This window comes from Miscanthus floridulus, chromosome 11 (genome assembly GCF_019320115.1).
Source record: "Miscanthus floridulus cultivar M001 chromosome 11, ASM1932011v1, whole genome shotgun sequence".
Lineage (NCBI taxonomy): Eukaryota > Viridiplantae > Streptophyta > Magnoliopsida > Poales > Poaceae > Miscanthus > Miscanthus floridulus.
This window is the reverse complement of record NC_089590.1, coordinates 82,868,126-82,887,711: the sequence shown is the minus strand read 5'-3', so window position 1 is coordinate 82,887,711 and position 19,586 is coordinate 82,868,126. Positions and strand designations below refer to the sequence as shown.

General features: G+C 46.4%; 1 protein-coding gene across 2 annotated transcripts; it reads left to right on the top strand.

Annotated features, from left to right (window-relative positions):
* The first annotated feature begins 379 nt into the window (after positions 1–379).
* Positions 380–19,356, top strand: LOC136491389 (calcium-transporting ATPase 5, plasma membrane-type). Of its 2 annotated transcripts, none has more exons than XM_066487664.1 (34): positions 380–745; positions 3,590–3,706; positions 3,787–3,844; positions 4,141–4,241; positions 4,320–4,451; positions 4,533–4,622; positions 4,894–4,963; positions 11,058–11,128; positions 11,200–11,283; positions 11,371–11,448; positions 11,530–11,601; positions 12,142–12,225; positions 12,302–12,384; positions 12,467–12,575; positions 12,655–12,710; positions 12,785–12,827; positions 12,917–13,000; positions 13,110–13,247; positions 13,564–13,629; positions 13,722–13,820; positions 14,322–14,432; positions 14,519–14,686; positions 15,306–15,365; positions 15,527–15,688; positions 16,400–16,516; positions 16,684–16,782; positions 16,857–16,994; positions 17,217–17,317; positions 18,084–18,129; positions 18,205–18,339; positions 18,467–18,574; positions 18,663–18,754; positions 18,930–19,021; positions 19,158–19,356. In XM_066487664.1, the coding sequence occupies exons 1-34, from the start codon at positions 602–604 to the stop codon at positions 19,202–19,204; spliced, it is 3,255 nt and encodes a 1,084-aa protein (XP_066343761.1). In that variant the 5' UTR covers positions 380–601; the 3' UTR covers positions 19,205–19,356. The 2 variants fall into 2 exon arrangements, with proteins under 2 accessions (XP_066343761.1, XP_066343760.1); XM_066487663.1 differs by having other exon boundaries at positions 381–745; positions 13,561–13,629.
* Positions 19,357–19,586: the final 230 nt, after the last annotated feature.

Genomic DNA, 19,586 nt, shown 5'->3' with positions numbered 1-19,586 from the left:
ATATTTAATACTTCATGTATGCGTCTAAAAATTCGATGTAATGAAGAATCTTGAAAAATTTTGCAAAATGGGGTGGAACTAAACTGGCCCCAAATGCCAATCTCCAGCTCTCCGTTGGGCCCACCTCCCGGCTGAACATCCCGAAGCCGAGAAGCGAGAACGCTGGACACGTACCAGCGGCGTGTTCGCAGGTGGATTTCTGGCTGGTTTAAGCTCGTTGGTGCTGGTTTATTGTGAAAGTAAAATATTGTTAGTTGATTGAATAAGTCTGGCTAAAATCAAAAAAAAAACAGGGTGTAGGGCTCAAAAAAAAAAAAAAACCTGGAAGGTTTAAACTGTAAAATATACACTCCGAACGGAACTCTCGGTTCAAGGTTCACGGCGATCCTCCCTTCCTTTCCAAAACTCCGCAGCAGCCCATTCCAAAAACTGCAGGCCTCTCTCCAAAATCCAAACACAAGCGCTCCTCGCCAGGAACCGTCTACGCGCCTGCTCCGAGCGGCAGCCGTCCCATAAATCGGAGGCGGTGCCCGAGTTCGCGGCGCCTGGGTTCAGGGTTTTGGTCGGCGCCTCTCTCGCCAGCGAGCGCGCGCGGAACGGGATGGAGTCGTCGTCGTCGGGCGGCGGGCTGGCGCGGCGGCCGAGTAGCGGCGGCGGCGGCAGCAGCGGCCAGGGCAGCTTCGACGCCGACCCGTTCGACATCCCCGCGAAGGGCGCACCCCTCGAGCGGCTCAGGAAGTGGAGGGTAAGCACGCTCCTCCATGCTCGTCGTCATTTGTTGTCGCCGAGCGCCTTCCGGCGGCGTGATGTTCTAGCTGTGCACAGTGTGGTTTGTCTCCACTGGTTTGGGCTCATTGTGGTTGGTTTTGAAGCAGTGTGTAGTTTTTTTCTCCCCTGCTTTGGATCCGTGTTTATTTGTGACGGAGCTCTCGATTGTTTTGGGGGAAGAATCGCTGGCGAGCTTTGGCGTTTTTTTTTTTTTTTTTTTTTTTTTTTTTTTTTTTTTTTTTTTTTTTTTGCAAGGCCTTCTGCGGAGTGCAGTGTATCTGAATTGGTTTAGGTTCATCGTGGTTAGGTTTGAAGCAGCCTGTCGCTAGCAAGGGACTTCTGCTTCCCCTTTCTAATTGAATTCGGACCCCTTTTTCCCGAGAGAAGATGGTGAATTAGGTTCAGACTTCAGACTCTAATCCTCTCATGTCCACATTTTAGAGCTGCGTTCCATCTGTAGATGGTTCAGCCGTTTCAGCCCATTTGATGGTCTTCGATGGACTTCACTGGTATTACTTCCGAACGCTAGGCGTTCGCCAGTGCTTTAGCAGTCCAGCTTCCTTTCAGATTCGCTTTTTTCCAGGAGTTCATGCATCTCCTTACCCTTTTTCCACTGCTGCATTTGAGTGGTCCGACTCGTCCTTTCGTTGTCGCGTCTGTTCGATTTGGCCTGTTACCAATGCGCGCCAAGTACTGGAGTCATTTATTCAGATTTGATTCTGGACGGGTGCTTTTTCAGTGATAACTCGCCGCTCGGATTTGTTCGCCGCTTTCAACTTTTTTTTTTTATCATGAATACTTTAGAATTGTTCGGTTCATTTGATGTGCCCGTACTTGCGTTAGATTTGGGCCACTATACCCTTTTCCTGATATTCATGCATTACAATTTCCTAAAACGGATATTGCTTGGAACTCTGGGTGTAGAATATTCTAGCTAGCTTGGCCACGCGGCAGATGGTTAGCTGTGTGCTGTGTCGACGTGCTAAGCATTCCTGCCACACGTGATTTTATACTAGTTTTATGCTGGCTTCTGACTTTCTGAGTTGGATAGAAAATTAGGCCATGTTTAGTTGCACCCCAAAATACCAAAATTTTCAAGATTCTCCGTCACATCAAATTTTTAAACGCATGCATGAAGCATTAAATATAAATAAAAAATAAAACTAATTACCCAGTTTAGACGAAATCTACGAGACGAATTTTTTAAGCCTAATTAGACTATGATTGGACACTAATTGCTAAATAACAACGAAAACGCTACAATAGCGTTTCGCCAAAAATTTTGGCATGCAAACGGTGCCTTACTTCATTGGAGTATTTTTTCAGCATGTTCCCTGGGCCGTGTTTAGTTGGCCGGATCGGCGCCGCCGAAAACACTGTACCTTTGTTTTTATTTGGTAATAATTGCCTAATCGTTGACTAATTAGTCTCAAAACGTTCGTCTCGCAAAGTACAACCAAACTGTGCAATTAGTTTTTGATTTCGTCAATATTTAGTACTCTATGCATGTACCGTAAGTTTGATGTAACGGGGAATCTTCTTTTTGCATAGTGCCAAAGTTTGGATTCTGGGTGAACTAAACATGGCCCTGATTGGGTTCTGGACTGATAAGCCCGGCTGTTGCTGGGTCGTTGTGAGAGAAAATAATATAACATAGCTGAAACCAACAAGCGAACATGCTGTTTGTTTTGTGTACTCTGACTAAACTGAAGGGCCCCAACTGCTTAGGATGCGAGAGATGTACTAGTTGTTCCGGTTTGCTTGCGGGCTAGTGGATTTACTACGTTTGGGCCCCTCATCCTCCAAAAGCCAAACCTGATTACCTTGATGTTCATATGGACATATTCCTGTCATGGTTGGACATTACAAACAGCCTGCAGGAATTGACAACAGCAATAGCTTCCCTACAACTTTTGAGCAATTTTTCAAAAAGCGCTAGGCAGGTTATAGCTAGTTGTAACTTTTGCAGGTGGAGGTGGTTGGAGTAATGCCTTGTCAAGTACAGGAGTTTTTTTGTATATTAAAACAAAAAAATGACATTAGATTGCAACTATGAGTCCCATGACCATAATTTGTCTTTCCCATCTCAAATTAAAACTACTTTTGTACTTGGATCAAAGTCCTAAACCGAACAGGTGCTATGCAAGGCAGTGCTGCTCTGCCTAGCTCCGAGGCTATGCTTTTTGGAACAAAGCTTTAGAGTATGTAATACTATAATTGCCCAGCATACAAGGCAGCATGACCTTTCTGTCTGGAAGTAGATTATGAACTTATGATTATGGTTCAGATGGTACTAGAGTTTTTGGGATCATCACTTCACTTCATCACTAAACCATGAATGTTGGCATTGCGTAGTGTACTTTGTATCACATTTCAGTATATGAAGTCCCCAAGTGTCAAAATACCCCACTAAGTATTGTCCTTTCTTTGTCTCTTGTTATATATTTCACTGCTCATCATTTAAAAATCTTCATGCATTAATAGTTTACTATACAGGATGCTCTCTTATTGTTAACTTGCCACTGCTAATTGTACCTTTCCAAGCTGAAGAACTGTAATAGTAATACAAACTTTCTATACGCCTAGCTACACTAATCTATGAGATATCGTGATGTGTGTCAAACTGTATAGACGACATTGTCTGGATTGTTACACCTTCAGACATGTCTAAACAGTGTCTAAGATGGTGGGGGTACTGTAGTGTTATCTACTTGAGTTTCTCTTTCCTAAAATATCTAAACGTTTTTTTTTTCTGCTAGAGTGGTTAGCTCGATATCGTTCTTTTGATATGTTTGGTTTCTAATACCTTTCGTTATTGCAGCAAGCAGCCCTTGTGCTGAATGCATCAAGGCGCTTTAGGTACACTCTCGATTTGAAAAAGGAGGAACAAAAGGAGGAAATCAGGAGAAAAATCCGTGCACAGGCACATGTTATAACGGTATCTTACTAGAAACAATGTCTCATCATTCCTTAAGTTTACCTTTTGTTATTAGCTTATGTCTATATTTTCTTATGCAGGCTGCTTTTCGTTTCAAAGAGGCTGGCGGAATCCATGTTCAGTCTGAAGAAACAAAAGGTTTGATTTCAATGTTTACTCACTCTCCTTTGTTAGGGGATTGCACTTTGTTCGTACTGGTCTTGCATAATACCTGTAAGCTTTTTTTCCAACTGCTACATATCCTGGTCCTTGTGGTTTGATGTGACAATGCATTCTAGGAGGATCATTTATTTTGGACATGATAGGAGCATGCTTTGCTTCTATGCAGCGTACTATGCATTGTGCACCGGTGATCCTTATTCAATGCGTAGTAAAATGAAAGATATCCTGTTGTTGCAATTCTTTTAATACGTTTTCAACCCCGACTTCTGCAGTACCAAGTGCTGATGGTGCACTTGGCTTCGGAATCAAAGAAGACCAGCTTACAGCACTGACAAGGGATCACAACTACTCTGGTCTGCAGCAATATGGAGGGGTGAGCTAATCCTGGTGTCATAATCATTTATCTCACTACTGGCCTGTGATAGTTTCAACCTTGTAATTTCCTCCGCAGGTTTCTGGTGTAGCACATATGCTAAAAACCGATACAGAGAAGGGGATTAGTGGAGATGACTCAGATTTGATGGCAAGGAAAAATGCATTTGGATCAAACACATATCCTCGTAAGAAAGGAAGAAGCTTTTTGGTATGCTATGGTTTCCTTTATGATATAGTACATTTCCTTTCTCTGGGTTAGTCACTCCTGCTGACTATACATAGTATTTAGGCTTTCGTGTGGGATGCTTGTAAAGATTTGACGCTAATCATCCTCATGGTTGCTGCTGCTGTTTCACTGGCCTTGGGCATAACAACAGAGGTGGGCATCACATCTGTAGTTATTTGACTCTCTTAACTGTACAAATTGCCGACTGCGTTTTGTCTAGCTGAATGAGTTGTTTTGTTCTTTTTCCCTCTTTTTGTTGTTTCAGTATCCTATTTCAAATCTATCCAGCTTCATCTAGTTTCTGGTGCATGCATTTTTTTGTGCAGATTTCATCATATTCCCTTATATCTGTCCATGTGCTTACCATTGGTTACATTGCTCATCTTTGCTCCTTTATCTTTACATTGGAATATGTTGACATTAGGGCATAAAAGAAGGATGGTATGATGGAGCGAGCATTGCCTTTGCTGTTCTTCTAGTTGTATTTGTTACAGGTGTGCCACTATGACTTTTCTCTGACTTTCTGTGTTCTTTGTCATATACTCCCTCCTTCCTAAACTCCTAATATATAAGGCGTAATCACTTTTTATTCAAGTCCTATAATACAAGGCATGCTCCCTCTAGACGCACGTATAACCATGTGGCAGTACTAGTGTTGAGAGAGAATTAAATACGTTCTTTGGTCTTTGAAACAAAGGTGGTTATGCCTTCTATTCTAGGACACATGGAGTAACAAAGCAGTGTGTTTCTATTCACATCAAGTCATCATGTAATATATGATAAAACCAATGACAGATTTGTGAAAAGTTACATATAATGTTGCAATATTAGTATTGGTCTAAACTCTAAAGCAATAAAGTTAAAGTCCAGTATGTATGCCTGAAACGTCAAATAAAACCTCTCTTACTCCTTAGTGCCAATACTACCTTTTACGGTTTGTGTACAGTTGATCAAAATCTAGTGGCTGTTGATGGATAAGTCTCTGTGTAGGTCTTTGTGGGACTGCAGCAGCATGGTGGTCTTGTTGCCCATCAAGGACAACATCCTTGACTGGAGGACAGCATCTTAGCATCTAAGACAGCATCTAGGACAGCATCTAGGACTAGCATCTAGGACAACATCTAGGACAGCATCTTAGACTAGCATCTTGGCACATGCTTGGCTGGCTAGCAGCCTATAAATATGTATCTCCAACCCCTCAGGTTGGCATGGCATTTGTGTGAGAAATAAACAGAAAATTGCCCCAACTCCTAGTGTATCCTCTTTTGATGAGAGTAAGAATTCTGCTACTACCAAGAGTAAGAATTCAGCGACTAACAAGTGGTATCAGAGCCGTAGTATCCTGTAGTCTGAGCATCTCCTGCTCATCTCCTTTCCCAGCCGCGCAACAGCCCCAGCTGGGAGCAGCAGCTTCGGCTGCTCCTGCTCACTCCTCTCCCTCTGCGCGTCTGAAGCAGCCCTCCCCCCACACAGCAGCCCCCGGTAGCGCGTCATGTCAGCAGGGCAGTCTCAGCGCTCGGTCGCCTCGAGCACGCGGCGTCGGTAGGAGGCCGAACTTGCCGCGGCAGAGGAACGCGAGCGAGCGGCGGCAAGGGCATCGAGGCTGGCAGCGGCGGAGCTGGCAGTAACCAGAGCGGAGGCAGAAGCGGCGGCGGCGGCGGATGCAGTGCGTGTGGCGGCAGCAGAGGTCGAGGCTCTGCGCGGCAGCATCAGCAGCTCTGTTTCTGCTGACGACAGCGCCGACGTGGACCTCGAGCTGCTGGGGAGGGAGGCAGCGCGAGTGCGGGCGGGGCAGTGGGCAGCCGCGCACGCCCACGAGCGCGGCGGCAACCCAGACAGGCGCGGACGCGCCGGCGGCGCTCCTGGAGGAGGCGCGCACGGCAGTGGCGCTCCTGGAGGATGCGCGCACGGCAACGGTGGCGGACGGGTCGATGGAGAGCGCGGCCTTCATAGGCAGCGTGGCTCTCTCCCCGAATCGGTACCGTGGGTACCACGGGCTCCAGGCTGTTGTCAAGGACGTCGGCCCCAGCGGTGGGTGGCCTACCCTCACTAAGACCAACTACGTCGAGTGGGCTGCGGTGATGAGGGTAAAGCTCCAGGTGCGGCACATGTGGGAGGCAGTCCGGTACGACGACGTCGACTACGACCAGGATCGACCGGCGCTGGATGCCCTCATCGCTGCAGTCCCATCCGAGATGCAGTTCTCGCTTACCAACAAGCGTACTGCCAAGGAGGCTTGGGACGCCATCGCTGCGGCACGCAGCGGCAGCGACCGCGCCCGCAAGTCCACACTGCAAACACTTCACAAGGAGTGGGAGAACCTGGCATTCAAGCCAGGTGAGGACGTTGATGACTTTGCTCTCCATCTTAACACTGCAGAAGATGGTGCAGTTCGGCGATGACACCTATGGCGAGGAGAGAGCTATCGAAAACCTCTTCCGCTGTGTCCCCGAGAAGTACAAGCAGATGGCTCGCTCGATCAAGTCCCTGCTGGATCTCTCCACGATGTCGATCGAGGAGGTGATAGGTCGCCTCAAGGTCGTCGACAGCGATGAGCCACAGTCTCTCTCGGGGCCCATCACCACTGGCGGGAAGCTCCTTCTCACTTGGGAGCAGTGGGTTGCCTGCCAAGGTGACCGGAAGAAGGGGAAGCCTTCTTCCGCGACAGGTAGCCGCAAGCGTGGCAAGCCGCGCAAGGCGCGCGAGGACGTGCCGAGGGTGATGCCCGCGGAGGTGCGCAGGGTGGCGCCGCCGGCAAGCACAAGCCGGCACAAGACGACACCTGCCGCAATTGCGGCCAGCTTGGCCATGGGGCCAAGGACTGTCGACAGCCACGACGCGGCCAGGCCCACATCGCACAGGCCCTGTTCATGGCACATGCAAGCATCGAGCTACCTCCAGCGGCACCGGCCGCAGCGGCTCTCCTCCACCTTGACGAGCCAAAAGCACACGCCCTCCTCGGGGACGGCTCCGTCCACGACAAGACTGACGGGTGGTGCCTCGACACCGGCGCCACCCATCACATGACCGGTCGATGGGAGTTCTTCACCGAGCTTGACTCTAGCGTCCGAGGCTTCGTCAAGTTTGGGGATGCCTCCGGCGTGGAGATCAAGGGCGTCGGCTCTGTCATCTTCACCGCCGTGTCTGGTGAGCACAGGCTGCTCACCGGAGTCTACTACATCCCCCGTTGAGGAACTCCATCATCAGCTTGAGACAGCTAGATGAGAACGGTTCGCGCGTGGTGGTTGAGGATGGAGTCATGGGGATTTGGGATCGCCGTCGCCGCCTTCTTGCCAAGGTATCCAGAAGCGCAAATCGACTCTACTACATCCCTCTGTCTCGCTGCTCGTCGAGATGACGAGGCGTGGCAGTGGCACGAGCGCTTCGGGCACCTTCACTTCGAGGCCCTGAAGCGGCTCAGTGCCACGGAGATGGTGTGAGGCCTACCGTGCCTCGACCATGTGGAGCAGCTCTGCGACGTCTGCGTGTTGACGAAGCAGAGGCGACTCACAAGTCCCCAGCGGGCGAGCTTTCGAGCCAAGGAGAGGCTCGAGCTTGTGCACGGGGACTTGTGTGGCCCGGTGACACCGGCCACACCGGGAGGATGACGCTACTTCCTGCTGCTCGCCGACGACTTCTCCCGCTACATGTGGGTGATGGTCCTCGGCAGCAAGGGAGAGGCTGCGGACGCCATCAGGCGCGCTCAGGCTGCTGCGGAGGCGGAGTGCGGCCGCAAGCTGCGCGTGCTGCGCACAGACAACGGCGGCGAATTCACGACGGCTGAATTCGCGTCGTACTGCGCTGATGATGGCATTCCGCGCCACTACTCCGCGCCGTACAGCCCGCAGCAGAACGGCGTCGTCGAGCGGCGCAACTAGACGGTTGTGGGGATGGCTCGGGCCCTTCTCAAGCAGAGGGGGATGTCGGCCGTCTTCTGGGGAGAGGCGATGGTATCGGCCGTCTACATCCTCAACCGCTCGCCTACCAAGGCGCTCGACGGTAGGACGCCGTACGAGGCTTGGCATGGGCGCAAGCCGGCGGTCTCCCACTTGCGGGTCTTCGACTGCCTCGCGTTCGCTAAGGAGCTTGGCCACATCAGCAAGCTCGACGACAGGAGCACTCCGGGAGTGTTCATCGGCTACGCGGAGGGCTCGAAGGCCTACCGCATCCTCGACCCGAAGACACAGCGTGTGCGCACGGCGCGCGACGTTGTGTTCAACGAAGGGCGACGATGGGCGTGGGACAAGGCGGTGGACGACGGCTCGACTCCGATGTACGACGACTTCACTGTCGAGTATGTCCACTTCGAGGGAGCTGGGGGAGTAGGCAGCTCTTCTTCGACGAGCGCGTCTACCCCAGTCCCTGAGCCCGGCGCCTGCTACTCCGACAGCACCGCACTCTCCAGCCAGGACCTCGGCATCGATGAGTTCTTCATCGGCTCCACCACAGCCGGCACCAGCACCGACAGGCACCTCTCCGAGCACGTCTACTCCAACACCAGCTCGTGTCGAGCACAGCCTGGTTGAGCTCGCTACTTCGCTCTCTCACGACGAGGAGCGCATCGACGCGTAACACGACGGCGAGCCGTTGCGGTACCGTACGATAGAGAACCTTCTCGGCGACCAGCCGGTGCCGGGACTGGTGCCTCACGACCTGGAGGCGCAGTTGCACCTTGCGTGTGACGACGGCGAGCCTTGGTCGTTTGCTGAGGCCGAGAGACACGTGGCATGACGCGCCGCGATGCAGTTGGAGATGGATGCGGTTGAGAAGAACCGCACCTGGGAGCTTGCTGACCTTCCTCGTGGTCACCGCTCAATCACCCTTAAGTGGGTGTACAAGCTGAAGAGGGATGAAGCCGGCGCCATCGTCAAGCACAAGGCTCGCTTGGTGGCACGAGGTTTCGTGCAGCAGGAGGGGGTCGACTTCGATGACGCCTTTGCTCCCGTGGCACGGATGGAGTCCGTGCGACTCCTCCTTGCGCTAGCTGCCCAGGAGGGCTAGCGTGTTCATCACATGGACGTCAAGTCGGCGTTTCTTAACGGCGACTTGAAGGAGGTCTACGTGCACCAGCCGCCGGGATTTGCGATCCCCGGCAATGAGGGCAAGGTGCTCCGCCTGCGCAAGGCCCTCTATGGCTTGCGGCAGGCACAGAGGGCGCGGAATGCCAAGTTGGATTCCACGCTAAAGGGGATGGGCATCGAGCAAAGCCCGCACGAGGCGGCCATCTACCGACGGGGCAGTGGAGGAAATGCTCTGCTGGTGGGTGTCTACGTCGACGACTTGGTGATCACCGGCACCAAGGATACGGAGGTGGCGGCATTCAAGGAAGAGATCAAGGCCACCTTCCAGATAAGTGACCTGGGGCCTCTCTCCTTCTATCTAGGAATCGAGGTGCACCAGGATAACTCCGGGATCACGCTTCGACAGACCGCCTACGCTAAGCGCGTCATTGAGCTAGCTGGGCTCACCGACTGCAACCTAGATCTCACTCCGATGGAGGAGAAGCTGAAGCTGAGCCGCGACAGCACGACGGAGGAGGTGGACGCTACGCAGTACCGGCGTCTTGTCGGGAGCCTTCGCTACCTCGCCCACACACGGCTGGACTTGGCATTCTTCGTCGGCTACGTTAGTCGGTTCATGCAGTGACCGAGACGGAGCACCAGCAGGCTGTGAAGAGGATCATCTGCTACGTTGCGGGGACTCTCGACCATGGCCTCTACTACCCTAGGTGCCCTGGGGCGGCACACTTCGTCGGGTACAGCGACCACGCCGGCGACATCGACACCAGCAAGAGCACGAGCGGGATCCTCTTCCTCCTTGGCAAGTGCCTCGTTAGCTGGCAGTCGGTCATGCAGCAGGTGGTGGCCCTATCCAGCTGCGAGGCCGAGTACATAGCGGCCTCCACCGCTTGGACTCAGGCGCTCTAGCTCGCTCGACTGCTTGGTGATCTCGGCAGAGACACTAGAGCAATGGAGCTCAGGATGGATAGCAAGTCCGCTCTGGCCCTGGCAAAGAACCCCGTTTTTCATGAACAGAGTAAGCACATCCGGGTGAGGTGCCACTTCATCCGAGGCTGTTTGGAGGATGGGAGCATCAAGGCAAGCTACATCAACACCAAGGATCAGCTTGCGGACCTGCTTACCGGAGGATCAAGTTCCTTGAGCTCTGCTCCAGGATCGGGATGGTTCAACTTTCTCACAAGACGACGCACAAGACTTAGGGGGAGAATGATGGATAAGTCCCTGTGTAGGTCTTTGTGGGGTTGCAGCAGCATGGTGGTCGTGCTGCCCATCAAGGACAGCATCGTTGACTGGAGGACAGCATCTAGGACAGCATCTAGGACAACATCTAGGACTAGTATCTAGGACAACATCTAGGACTAGCATCTTGGCATATGCTTGGCTGGCTAGCAGCCTATAAATATGTATCCCCAACCCCTCAGGTTGACATGACATTTGTGTGAGAAATAAACCAGAAAATTGCCCCAACTCCTAGTGTCATCCTCTCTCGATGAGAGTAAGAATGCTGCTACTACCAAGAGTAAGAATTCAGCGACTAACAACTGTTATTTGTCATGTTAATTTTCAGCTATCAGCGACTACAAGCAATCACTGCAATTCCAAAATCTGAATGAAGAAAAACAGAACATTCGTTTGGAGGTGAGGATTAGAGGCGCATTTATTGCTATCGGTTTCTTTGTTGATACCAAATAATGTTACGAATCGTTCAGGTTGTTAGAGGTGGAAGGCGAATCACGGTATCAATATATGATTTGGTTGTTGGAGATGTTGTCCCACTCAAAATTGGTGACCAGGTAGAGAAGGCCACTAAGCATGAGCCTCATTTTTGAGTCATGTGTCTACTTTCAATTTCTAAGGACACCCTATAATTTCTTTGCCAGGTCCCCGCAGATGGTATCCTTGTCAGTGGCCACTCCCTTTCCATAGATGAATCAAGCATGACGGGAGAAAGTAAAATTGTAAGTTACTCCAATATGCAGCCTTGGAAGTAACACGCGTTACATCTGAACCTAACTTGGCCACAAAGGGGTTATTTGAAGGTACACAAAGATCAGAAGTCACCATTTCTAATGTCAGGTTGCAAAGTTGCCGATGGCTATGGCACAATGCTGGTGAGTTTCTGTATCCACATACTCCCCAGCCACAATTACTTTCTAGGCAGGAATCCAGTCAAACGTCTGAAATTTTGACTTCCATTTTTAAGATTTAGATTATGACATGTCAAAAGGGCGGGCATGGTGCAAGCGGTAGAGTCTTACCGCCTGTGACCGGAAGGTCCCGGGTTCGAGTCGCGGTCTCCTCGCATTGCACATGCAAGGGTAAGGCTTGCCACTGACACCCTTCCCCAGACCCCGCACAGAGCGGGAGCTCTCTGCACTGGGTACGCCCTTTAGATTTGTCTTGAAAATACTTTAATAATCTTATGGATTATTCGATTTCGTAGATGTGTAGAAGAAAATAGTGGATAAAGGTACATGAAAATAGTAGATTACTTCTTGTTGCCCAAGTTTGAGCTAAAGCTTTAGTGTTGTTACTTTCCAGTATCAAACTTACTTTCATATGATATAATGCCTATTACCTCTTTAATCACTAGTAGTGATTGGAACAGTGTAGCGCATTTATCAACTGAACCCTACTGTTGTAATGTCCAGGTAACTGCTGTTGGAATCAACACTGAATGGGGATTGCTAATGGCTAGCATATCTGAAGATTCGGGTGAAGAGACACCACTTCAGGTTTGATTTTGTTGTTGTTGTTACCAGCTTTTGCGCTAGTTTATTGACTTGACATGCCATTGTTGTTCTGGTGCAGGTTCGTTTGAATGGTGTCGCTACTTTCATTGGAATGGTTGGACTGTCTGTTGCCCTTGCAGTTCTGGTTGTACTTTTGGCCAGGTAAAATTGCCTTTATATTTTAGTGTGCTAACTGTCTACTTTGTTTATCTACATCAATCTGTATCACCATGTTTTCTTGTAGGTACTTCACTGGGCATACTTATAATCCTGATGGATCTGTGCAATATGTGAAAGGGAAGATGGGTGTAGTCCAGACGATACGTGGAGTAGTTAGAATATTCACTGTGGCTGTAGGTATTCTGTTCTCTGTTTTATGCATACTGCTTTAGTGTTTACAGTTTTCGTCTCACCATCTTGAGGTGTAAATAGGTCACCATTGTGGTCGTGGCAGTTCCAGAAGGACTACCATTAGCTGTCACACTGACGTAAGCATGGTTTGCATGTTATTTTCTGCTAGCCCTTTCATCACCTGCCACTCAGCATGCTTTATTTTTGTCAGGCTTGCTTTCTCAATGCGCAAAATGATGAAGGACAAGGCTCTGGTATGTTCCCAACTTTCTATATCTTGGTTTTGTTATGCTACTTGATCCGACATCAAATGCTATGCACGCTCACTTCCTATGGAATATAGGTGAGGAGGCTTTCTGCATGTGAAACGATGGGTTCTGCCACAACAATCTGCAGTGACAAGACTGGCACCTTGACTTTAAATCAGGTGCAATGGTGCACCTTGACATACTGACATACAGGTTTCAGACAATTCTGTTTGTTAAATCTGCTTGGCCCTGATTTTTAAATTCTTTTCTTCCTTGTTTGATTTTAAGATGACTGTTGTTGAGGCATATTTTGGTGGAAAGAAGATGGACTCACCTGATAATGCTCAGATGTTATCTGCTGATGTCACATCGCTGATTGTTGAAGGAATTGCACAGAACACTTCTGGAAGCATATTTGAGCCAGAGGTTAGTAGTCATATCCATTCATGGAGAAAGAAAAGCATATGCGGTTGCATATGAAATTTCAGGTTTTAGTAAAGATATAGCTTAGTAGTGATCCCTATGCGCCATCACCATCAGTGGTTAGATAAAATGTGCTGGCTTCCAATTTTTGTTTGATTTATTGCACATGCATGCCTGTATAGTGATCTTTTCAAGAGGAAATTTTATGTCCAGTTCTCATGTTCAGTTTATTGTTTCTGGCTTGAGAATTATCAGGAGAGCATCAACAGACGTGCATTCTTGGGGGCATGAGTCTGACTTATGTTCTATGTCTCAGCAGGGTGGTCAAGAACCGGAGGTGACTGGATCACCTACAGAAAAGGCTATACTGTCTTGGGGGCTAAAGGTGCAAAAAGTCCCTTTATAGTAGTCTCAGTCTAGATCCTTCTATATGTTAATCTCTTGCTATCGCTAATCATGGTCGACACATTTCTACAGCTGGGTATGAAATTCAATGAAACAAGATCGAAGTCATCTATTCTTCATGTATTTCCTTTCAACTCAGATAAAAAGCGAGGCGGGGTTGCGGTGCACCTGGTAATTTGAATTATCTGCAACTCTGAAGATGTTGTGTGATGTCTTTTGAAGAGCTAAGTTGGTCGTGATTTGAGTCATAATGTTGTGCTACATCCTCTCTTTTTTACCCTACCATAAATGGGTTGATATGGTGCATGCATGTTGGCCCTTGGTATCTGCCACGAATCTAATGGCTCTAATTGTTCAAAAATCTTTGCACTGTTCGAAACATAGCATTTTAGTTTCCACCTAGTAAGGGTTCCTTTTTTAAAACAGATTAATTATGTTTGAATTATTACCTACATTACACCTGATTGTTAAAATCTTGTATTCAGCAATCATGGAAACTCTCCTGCTGGTTCCAGAAAAGAAAACCCTCGACTTGCTGGTTCTAGAAAAAAATATAAAAACAAAAGAATGATATAAGAAGATATTTTGTTCCTTGACCGGTGTCTCCTTTGGTTAAACTGTCAATTTGTATTTTGAATATTTCAATGTCTAATCACTTCTCGTTTTTTGAAGGGTGGCTCTGAGGTCCATATACACTGGAAAGGAGCAGCTGAAATTATTTTGGATTCATGCACATGCTGGGTTGACACTGATGGTTCAAAGCATTCAATGACTCCAGAAAAAGTATATTTATTCTTTAAATCTTTAAGGGAACTTCATGTTTGTTCTTTTCATTTGCACAGTATGGTCTTAGTTTATTAATATTTCAGGTTGCTGAATTCAAGAAATTCATTGAAGATATGGCTGCTGCTAGCCTCCGCTGTGTTGCGTTTGCCTATAGAACTCATGAGATGGATGATGTTCCAGACGAAGATCACAGGGAAGAGTGGAAACTGCCTGAAGATAACCTGATTATGCTTGGAATTGTGGGAATAAAGGTACATAACATTTGAGAGTTTTGATTGCTGCTAATTTTTGAAATATTCTGATAGATGCACTCTCCATCTCTCCCTTTTTATTGCTAATGCTACCTTTCAATAGTATTTGTTCCACATTTCGCATGAAGTATTTGGTATTATGTGTCTAATTTTCAGCTTCTTTCCTGTAAATGAATTAAACCTGTTATTATGTCCCTTAGAGCTCAATGTGACCGTACATCTGAATTGATCTATTTATCAGTTTCTTTCACTGAGTTTGTCAGTATTTGTCTGTATAAACTGTTTGGTCGGAAAGGACAACTTTAACCAATCAACAACACTAGAAATTGAATGGTTACAAAACCACTATAGCAGTTGTTTGCTGCCAATTTAAGCAGTATCTTGTGTCCTAGATTTTTTCCACAACCTTGATTTCTAAATTATGATATCTGTCTTTAGATGATCTTGATGAAGAATGTGCTAATAACCACATGATATAAGACTGCTGTTTGCTTTTCGCTGTTCCCTTCTTTCTTATATAGCAAATAGCAAATATTGTACAGTGTTTGCTAACAGTGTGCTGCCTCTGTTAGCCATCATCATCAATATACCAGTAATATACATCTGTTAACTGATGCAGGATCCCTGCCGTCCAGGAGTTCGAGATTCTGTTCGTTTATGTCAGGCAGCTGGCATTAAGGTACTATCATGTTTCTGTGTCACTTTATACTAGATGCATCCAGAAGGGACAGGTCGCCATTTATGTTATCTTCCATAATCTATAGCTTTGCTTCGTCTGGAGATGTTTACTTGAAAGTTATTCTCAGTCATCACTTTTCAGTTATTTATTTGAATTGTTAGGTGCGCATGGTTACTGGTGATAATCTCCAAACTGCAAGAGCCATTGCCCTGGAGTGCGGGATAGTTGATGATCCCAATGTGTCAGAGCCTGTCATCATTGAAGGAAAAACATTCCGGGCGTTGTCAGACTTAGAAAGGGAGGAAGCTGCTGAAAAAATCTCTGTATGTTGATTATCCTTGCATTTCCCTAACATTGCATTGTTATGATACTATTGTAATATTTCTGTGGTTAGTATATGTCATTGTAGTCCCCCTCCCCATCCCTCCCCCCCCCCCCTGCCCCCTCTCCCTCAGCACCTGTATCCATGTCGGGTAACAGAAATAATATACACTAGTGCGAACCAGATGACCCAATGTGAAATATTGTGGCAACAAGCAAGTTTTTTGTTGCTCACGTTTTGTGACATTGCTTATGCCCAGGTTATCGAATTAAGAAATAAAATATTTGATGAAAAAAACCATGAAAAATGGCCTATGTAGCACTATGAAACTCGCTGTGATTCAGTTATTAGTAGTACTATTGCATAAGCTGTCTAGGCTCTAACCGAAGGGCAATCCCTTAATTTACATGGTATGACTCAATACTTCATTGGGTGCGTCAAGATTTGGGGGTTACTTCATGTCAAGATATGGGGTAACAATCCCTTAATCTATCTGTACCTGGCTACCCGCTAATGACCAAAAATATGAGTACAACCATGCTAACATGAGGAAATTTGTTTTTTGTGCCTATCTATTTTGCTATTTCCCTTCAGTTGTTATATAAATCTTCAAACAATAGACTTTCTACCAATTTTGCTTTATGCATTGCATATGCAGATGTACTATCTACTTTTATCTTTGGGTTAAAGTATGTTCTAATAATGGCTACAGGTGATGGGGAGGTCTTCACCAAATGATAAACTTTTACTTGTTAAGGCACTGAGGGCAAGAGGTCATGTTGTTGCTGTTACTGGAGATGGCACAAATGATGCCCCAGCATTGCATGAGGTTTGTGGACTACTAGTCCCTATGAAATTTCTAATATTTTACTTTGAAACGAGCCTCATTTTGAACATGAACTTTCAAGTTCCTAATATGTAATTTAAACAAGCATCTTTCCATATATGTTCGAGAAACATCTTTTTGTAGTACTTAACAAACTCTGAAACTTGCAGGCAGATATTGGTCTATCAATGGGCATTCAGGGAACTGAAGTTGCCAAGGAGAGTTCTGATATTATTATCTTGGATGACAATTTTGCATCAGTCGTGAGGGTACGTTAACTGTCTTTATCTTTTCTTGTTAGCCTTCTGCTACTGTAGTTCATGGTGTTTGTTTCTGGCTTCAGGTTGTCAGATGGGGTCGTACGGTGTATGCAAACATACAGAAGTTTATACAGTTCCAACTAACGGTCAACGTCGCAGCTCTGATAATCAATGTAGTTGCTGCCGTCAGTTCTGGAAACGTGCCGTTGAATGCTGTTCAGGTTTGAGTTCAGATCCTTTTCTATTATGATATATGTATTTGTACACTGAGATCTATTGGAAGTTGCATTATATCATCATTTAATTTGTAAAACTGCAACATACTTCAGAGTTTTCTTCAGTTCTGTGCGTGTCCAGATAGTATTTCTAAAAAGATCTGAATTACTAGCTGTAGTCTCTGTAGTGTTGGATAAAATTCTAATTTTTGCTCCCTTGGCTGACAGTTGCTGTGGGTTAACCTAATTATGGACACTTTGGGTGCCCTTGCATTGGCGACAGAACCACCTACGAACCATCTAATGGAGAGACCCCCAGTAGGGAGAAGGTTTGTTCTTGTGCATGTGCTATATTTGCTCATCTACCATCTCATGGAGAGACCCCAGAGGGAGAAGGGATCTGGTTGGCAAACATTATGGACATGGCAGTTAATCGGCATCTGTCTTCTAGCATTGTTTAAACTGAATATGTTCAGTAATTGTACACACTACTTTCTCTGATCACAAATCCATTGGGACATTGACATTGACATGGCCTCCAATGCAATAATCAGCAATATCTATAAAAATACAAATTCCAAATAGAAAAATGAAAGTATTTTTCATGATGAATCTGCTAGCATCAATCTTGTGTTGCCAATCTATGTGAAATTTTAATTATTGATGATATTAAAGTTAAAAAAAGATTTGTCTTATTACAAACTTAAATGGACCTACATCTTTGTGGTCAGATGAAGTATTTTGCAATAAATTGTAAATATAAGATTGTTGATAATTTTAGTTACTTGGGTAGAGGCAATAAAAGGAGACTTGAAAGGATGGAATATACCTAAAGACTTAGCCTTAGATAGGAGTGCTTGGAAGACAGCTATTCACGTGCCTGAACCTTGATTGTTTCTGTTGGGTTTCAACTCTAGCCTACCCCAACTTGTTTGGGACTTAAAGGCTTTGTTGTTGTTGTTGTTGTTGATAATTTTAGTTGCTAGATCATTTCAGTTGCATCAAATTTATGTCAGCATTTATCTCTGTATGTTGCTATTGAAGTGTCAAAAATATGTGTTAGCAGTGCTAAATGGTTTCTTATCACCTTTCCAGGGAGCCATTGATAACAAATATCATGTGGAGAAACTTGATTATCATGGTATGCTACATATGACGCTTTATTTTGTGTTGCCTAATATAGATCTTCCTACTAAGCACTTGGTTCTTTGTTCAGGCTTTGTTTCAAGTTTCAGTCCTCCTTACTCTCAACTTCAAGGGAGTAAGCCTCTTGCAGTTGAAAAATGATGATACAGCACATGCAGATAAAGTGAAAAATACCTTCATATTCAACACATTTGTTCTCTGCCAGGTTATGCGTTTTAGCTTTCACTTAGAAAAGATGTTTCTTCCTTTTTGTCTAATGTGACTCCGGAGTTTTGATTTTATACAACAAATGCAGTAGTGGCCTGACATCGTATTTTTGTCTGTCTTATTAGGTGTTCAACGAATTCAATTCACGTAAACCAGATGAGCTCAATATATTCAAGGGCATTTCAGGGAACCATCTCTTTATTGGCATCATAGCAATAACAGTTATACTCCAGGTAGAATGTCTAGAAGGGATTTCCTTTCTTAACTAAGATATGATTTAGGTGTACTGTTCTCACATATTTTGTTCCTGTCTATGTGTAGGCGCTTATCGTTGAGTTCCTTGGCAAGTTTGCCTCAACAGTAAAGCTAAGTTGGCAGTTGTGGTTGGTATCGATAGGTCTTGCTTTCTTCAGGTAAGATTGTCATATGCTTGCTGATGAAATAGAATAATAGGTCATGGTAGAATCGTGACGTTTTTCTTCTGGTTCATGAATATATTACTGCTGGTGCCATCCGTTGTAATAACATTCTAGATGTTCCCTTTTTTCCCCCTCTATTATACCTGATCATTCTCTTATTGCTCTGCAGCTGGCCGCTGGCTTCCGTGGGAAAGCTTATTCCTGTTCCTAGACGTCCATTTGCAGAATTCTTCGCATGCTGCTGTAAGGGGAGCAAACAAGGTAGCCATTGCACTGTAAAATCCTTTATTGCTTACCGATTCATGTAGCACATGGGGAGTGATCAAATATACCAAAGCATCTTTTGCCTCGTTCATAATTTTTATTGCACATCCCTGACAGTGTTCCGTTTGTGCAGCCCCTGACAACGCAACCTCAAATGATGACAACAAACCTGAGCCTTGAGATGTCCTAAGATTTGTTGGTGGGCAAAGATGGCCTTATGCAGTTTCTTACGGGGATTTGACGTGTTGGATTTGTAATTACTACTGATTGCGATTGTATATACTCGCACGGGTAGTTCTCGGCTTTTGGGAGTTTGCAGCAGCATCTAACCATCCATGCGTCTTGATACGTGACCCTAGCTTTCGTATGGCATTTCAAACAGGAATGGCTGGAAATTGTTGATTTGATCTCCCAACTACAGTGGCCCAACGGCCACTTGGGCCTTGACCTCGCGCCCTGATCGGGGGCGCCTAGTCCATCTATGGCTGGCGGCCCCCCGTCACACTGCGCATTAAATAGAGGTGGGGTCGGCGGCTCTCAGTACGAGGTTCGTCTGAGCCGT

Bases quoted from the DNA above. Each gene is read 5' to 3' on its own strand.
- LOC136491389 (XM_066487663.1), top strand. From the start codon at position 602: ATGGAGTCGTCGTCGTCGGGCGGCGGGCTGGCGCGGCGGCCGAGTAGC. The intron at 16,995-17,216 runs GTTTGAGTTCAG...CTTGGCTGACAG, and splicing joins TGCCGTTGAATGCTGTTCAG to TTGCTGTGGGTTAACCTAAT. The intron at 17,318-18,083 runs GTTTGTTCTTGT...TCACCTTTCCAG, and splicing joins AGACCCCCAGTAGGGAGAAG to GGAGCCATTGATAACAAATA.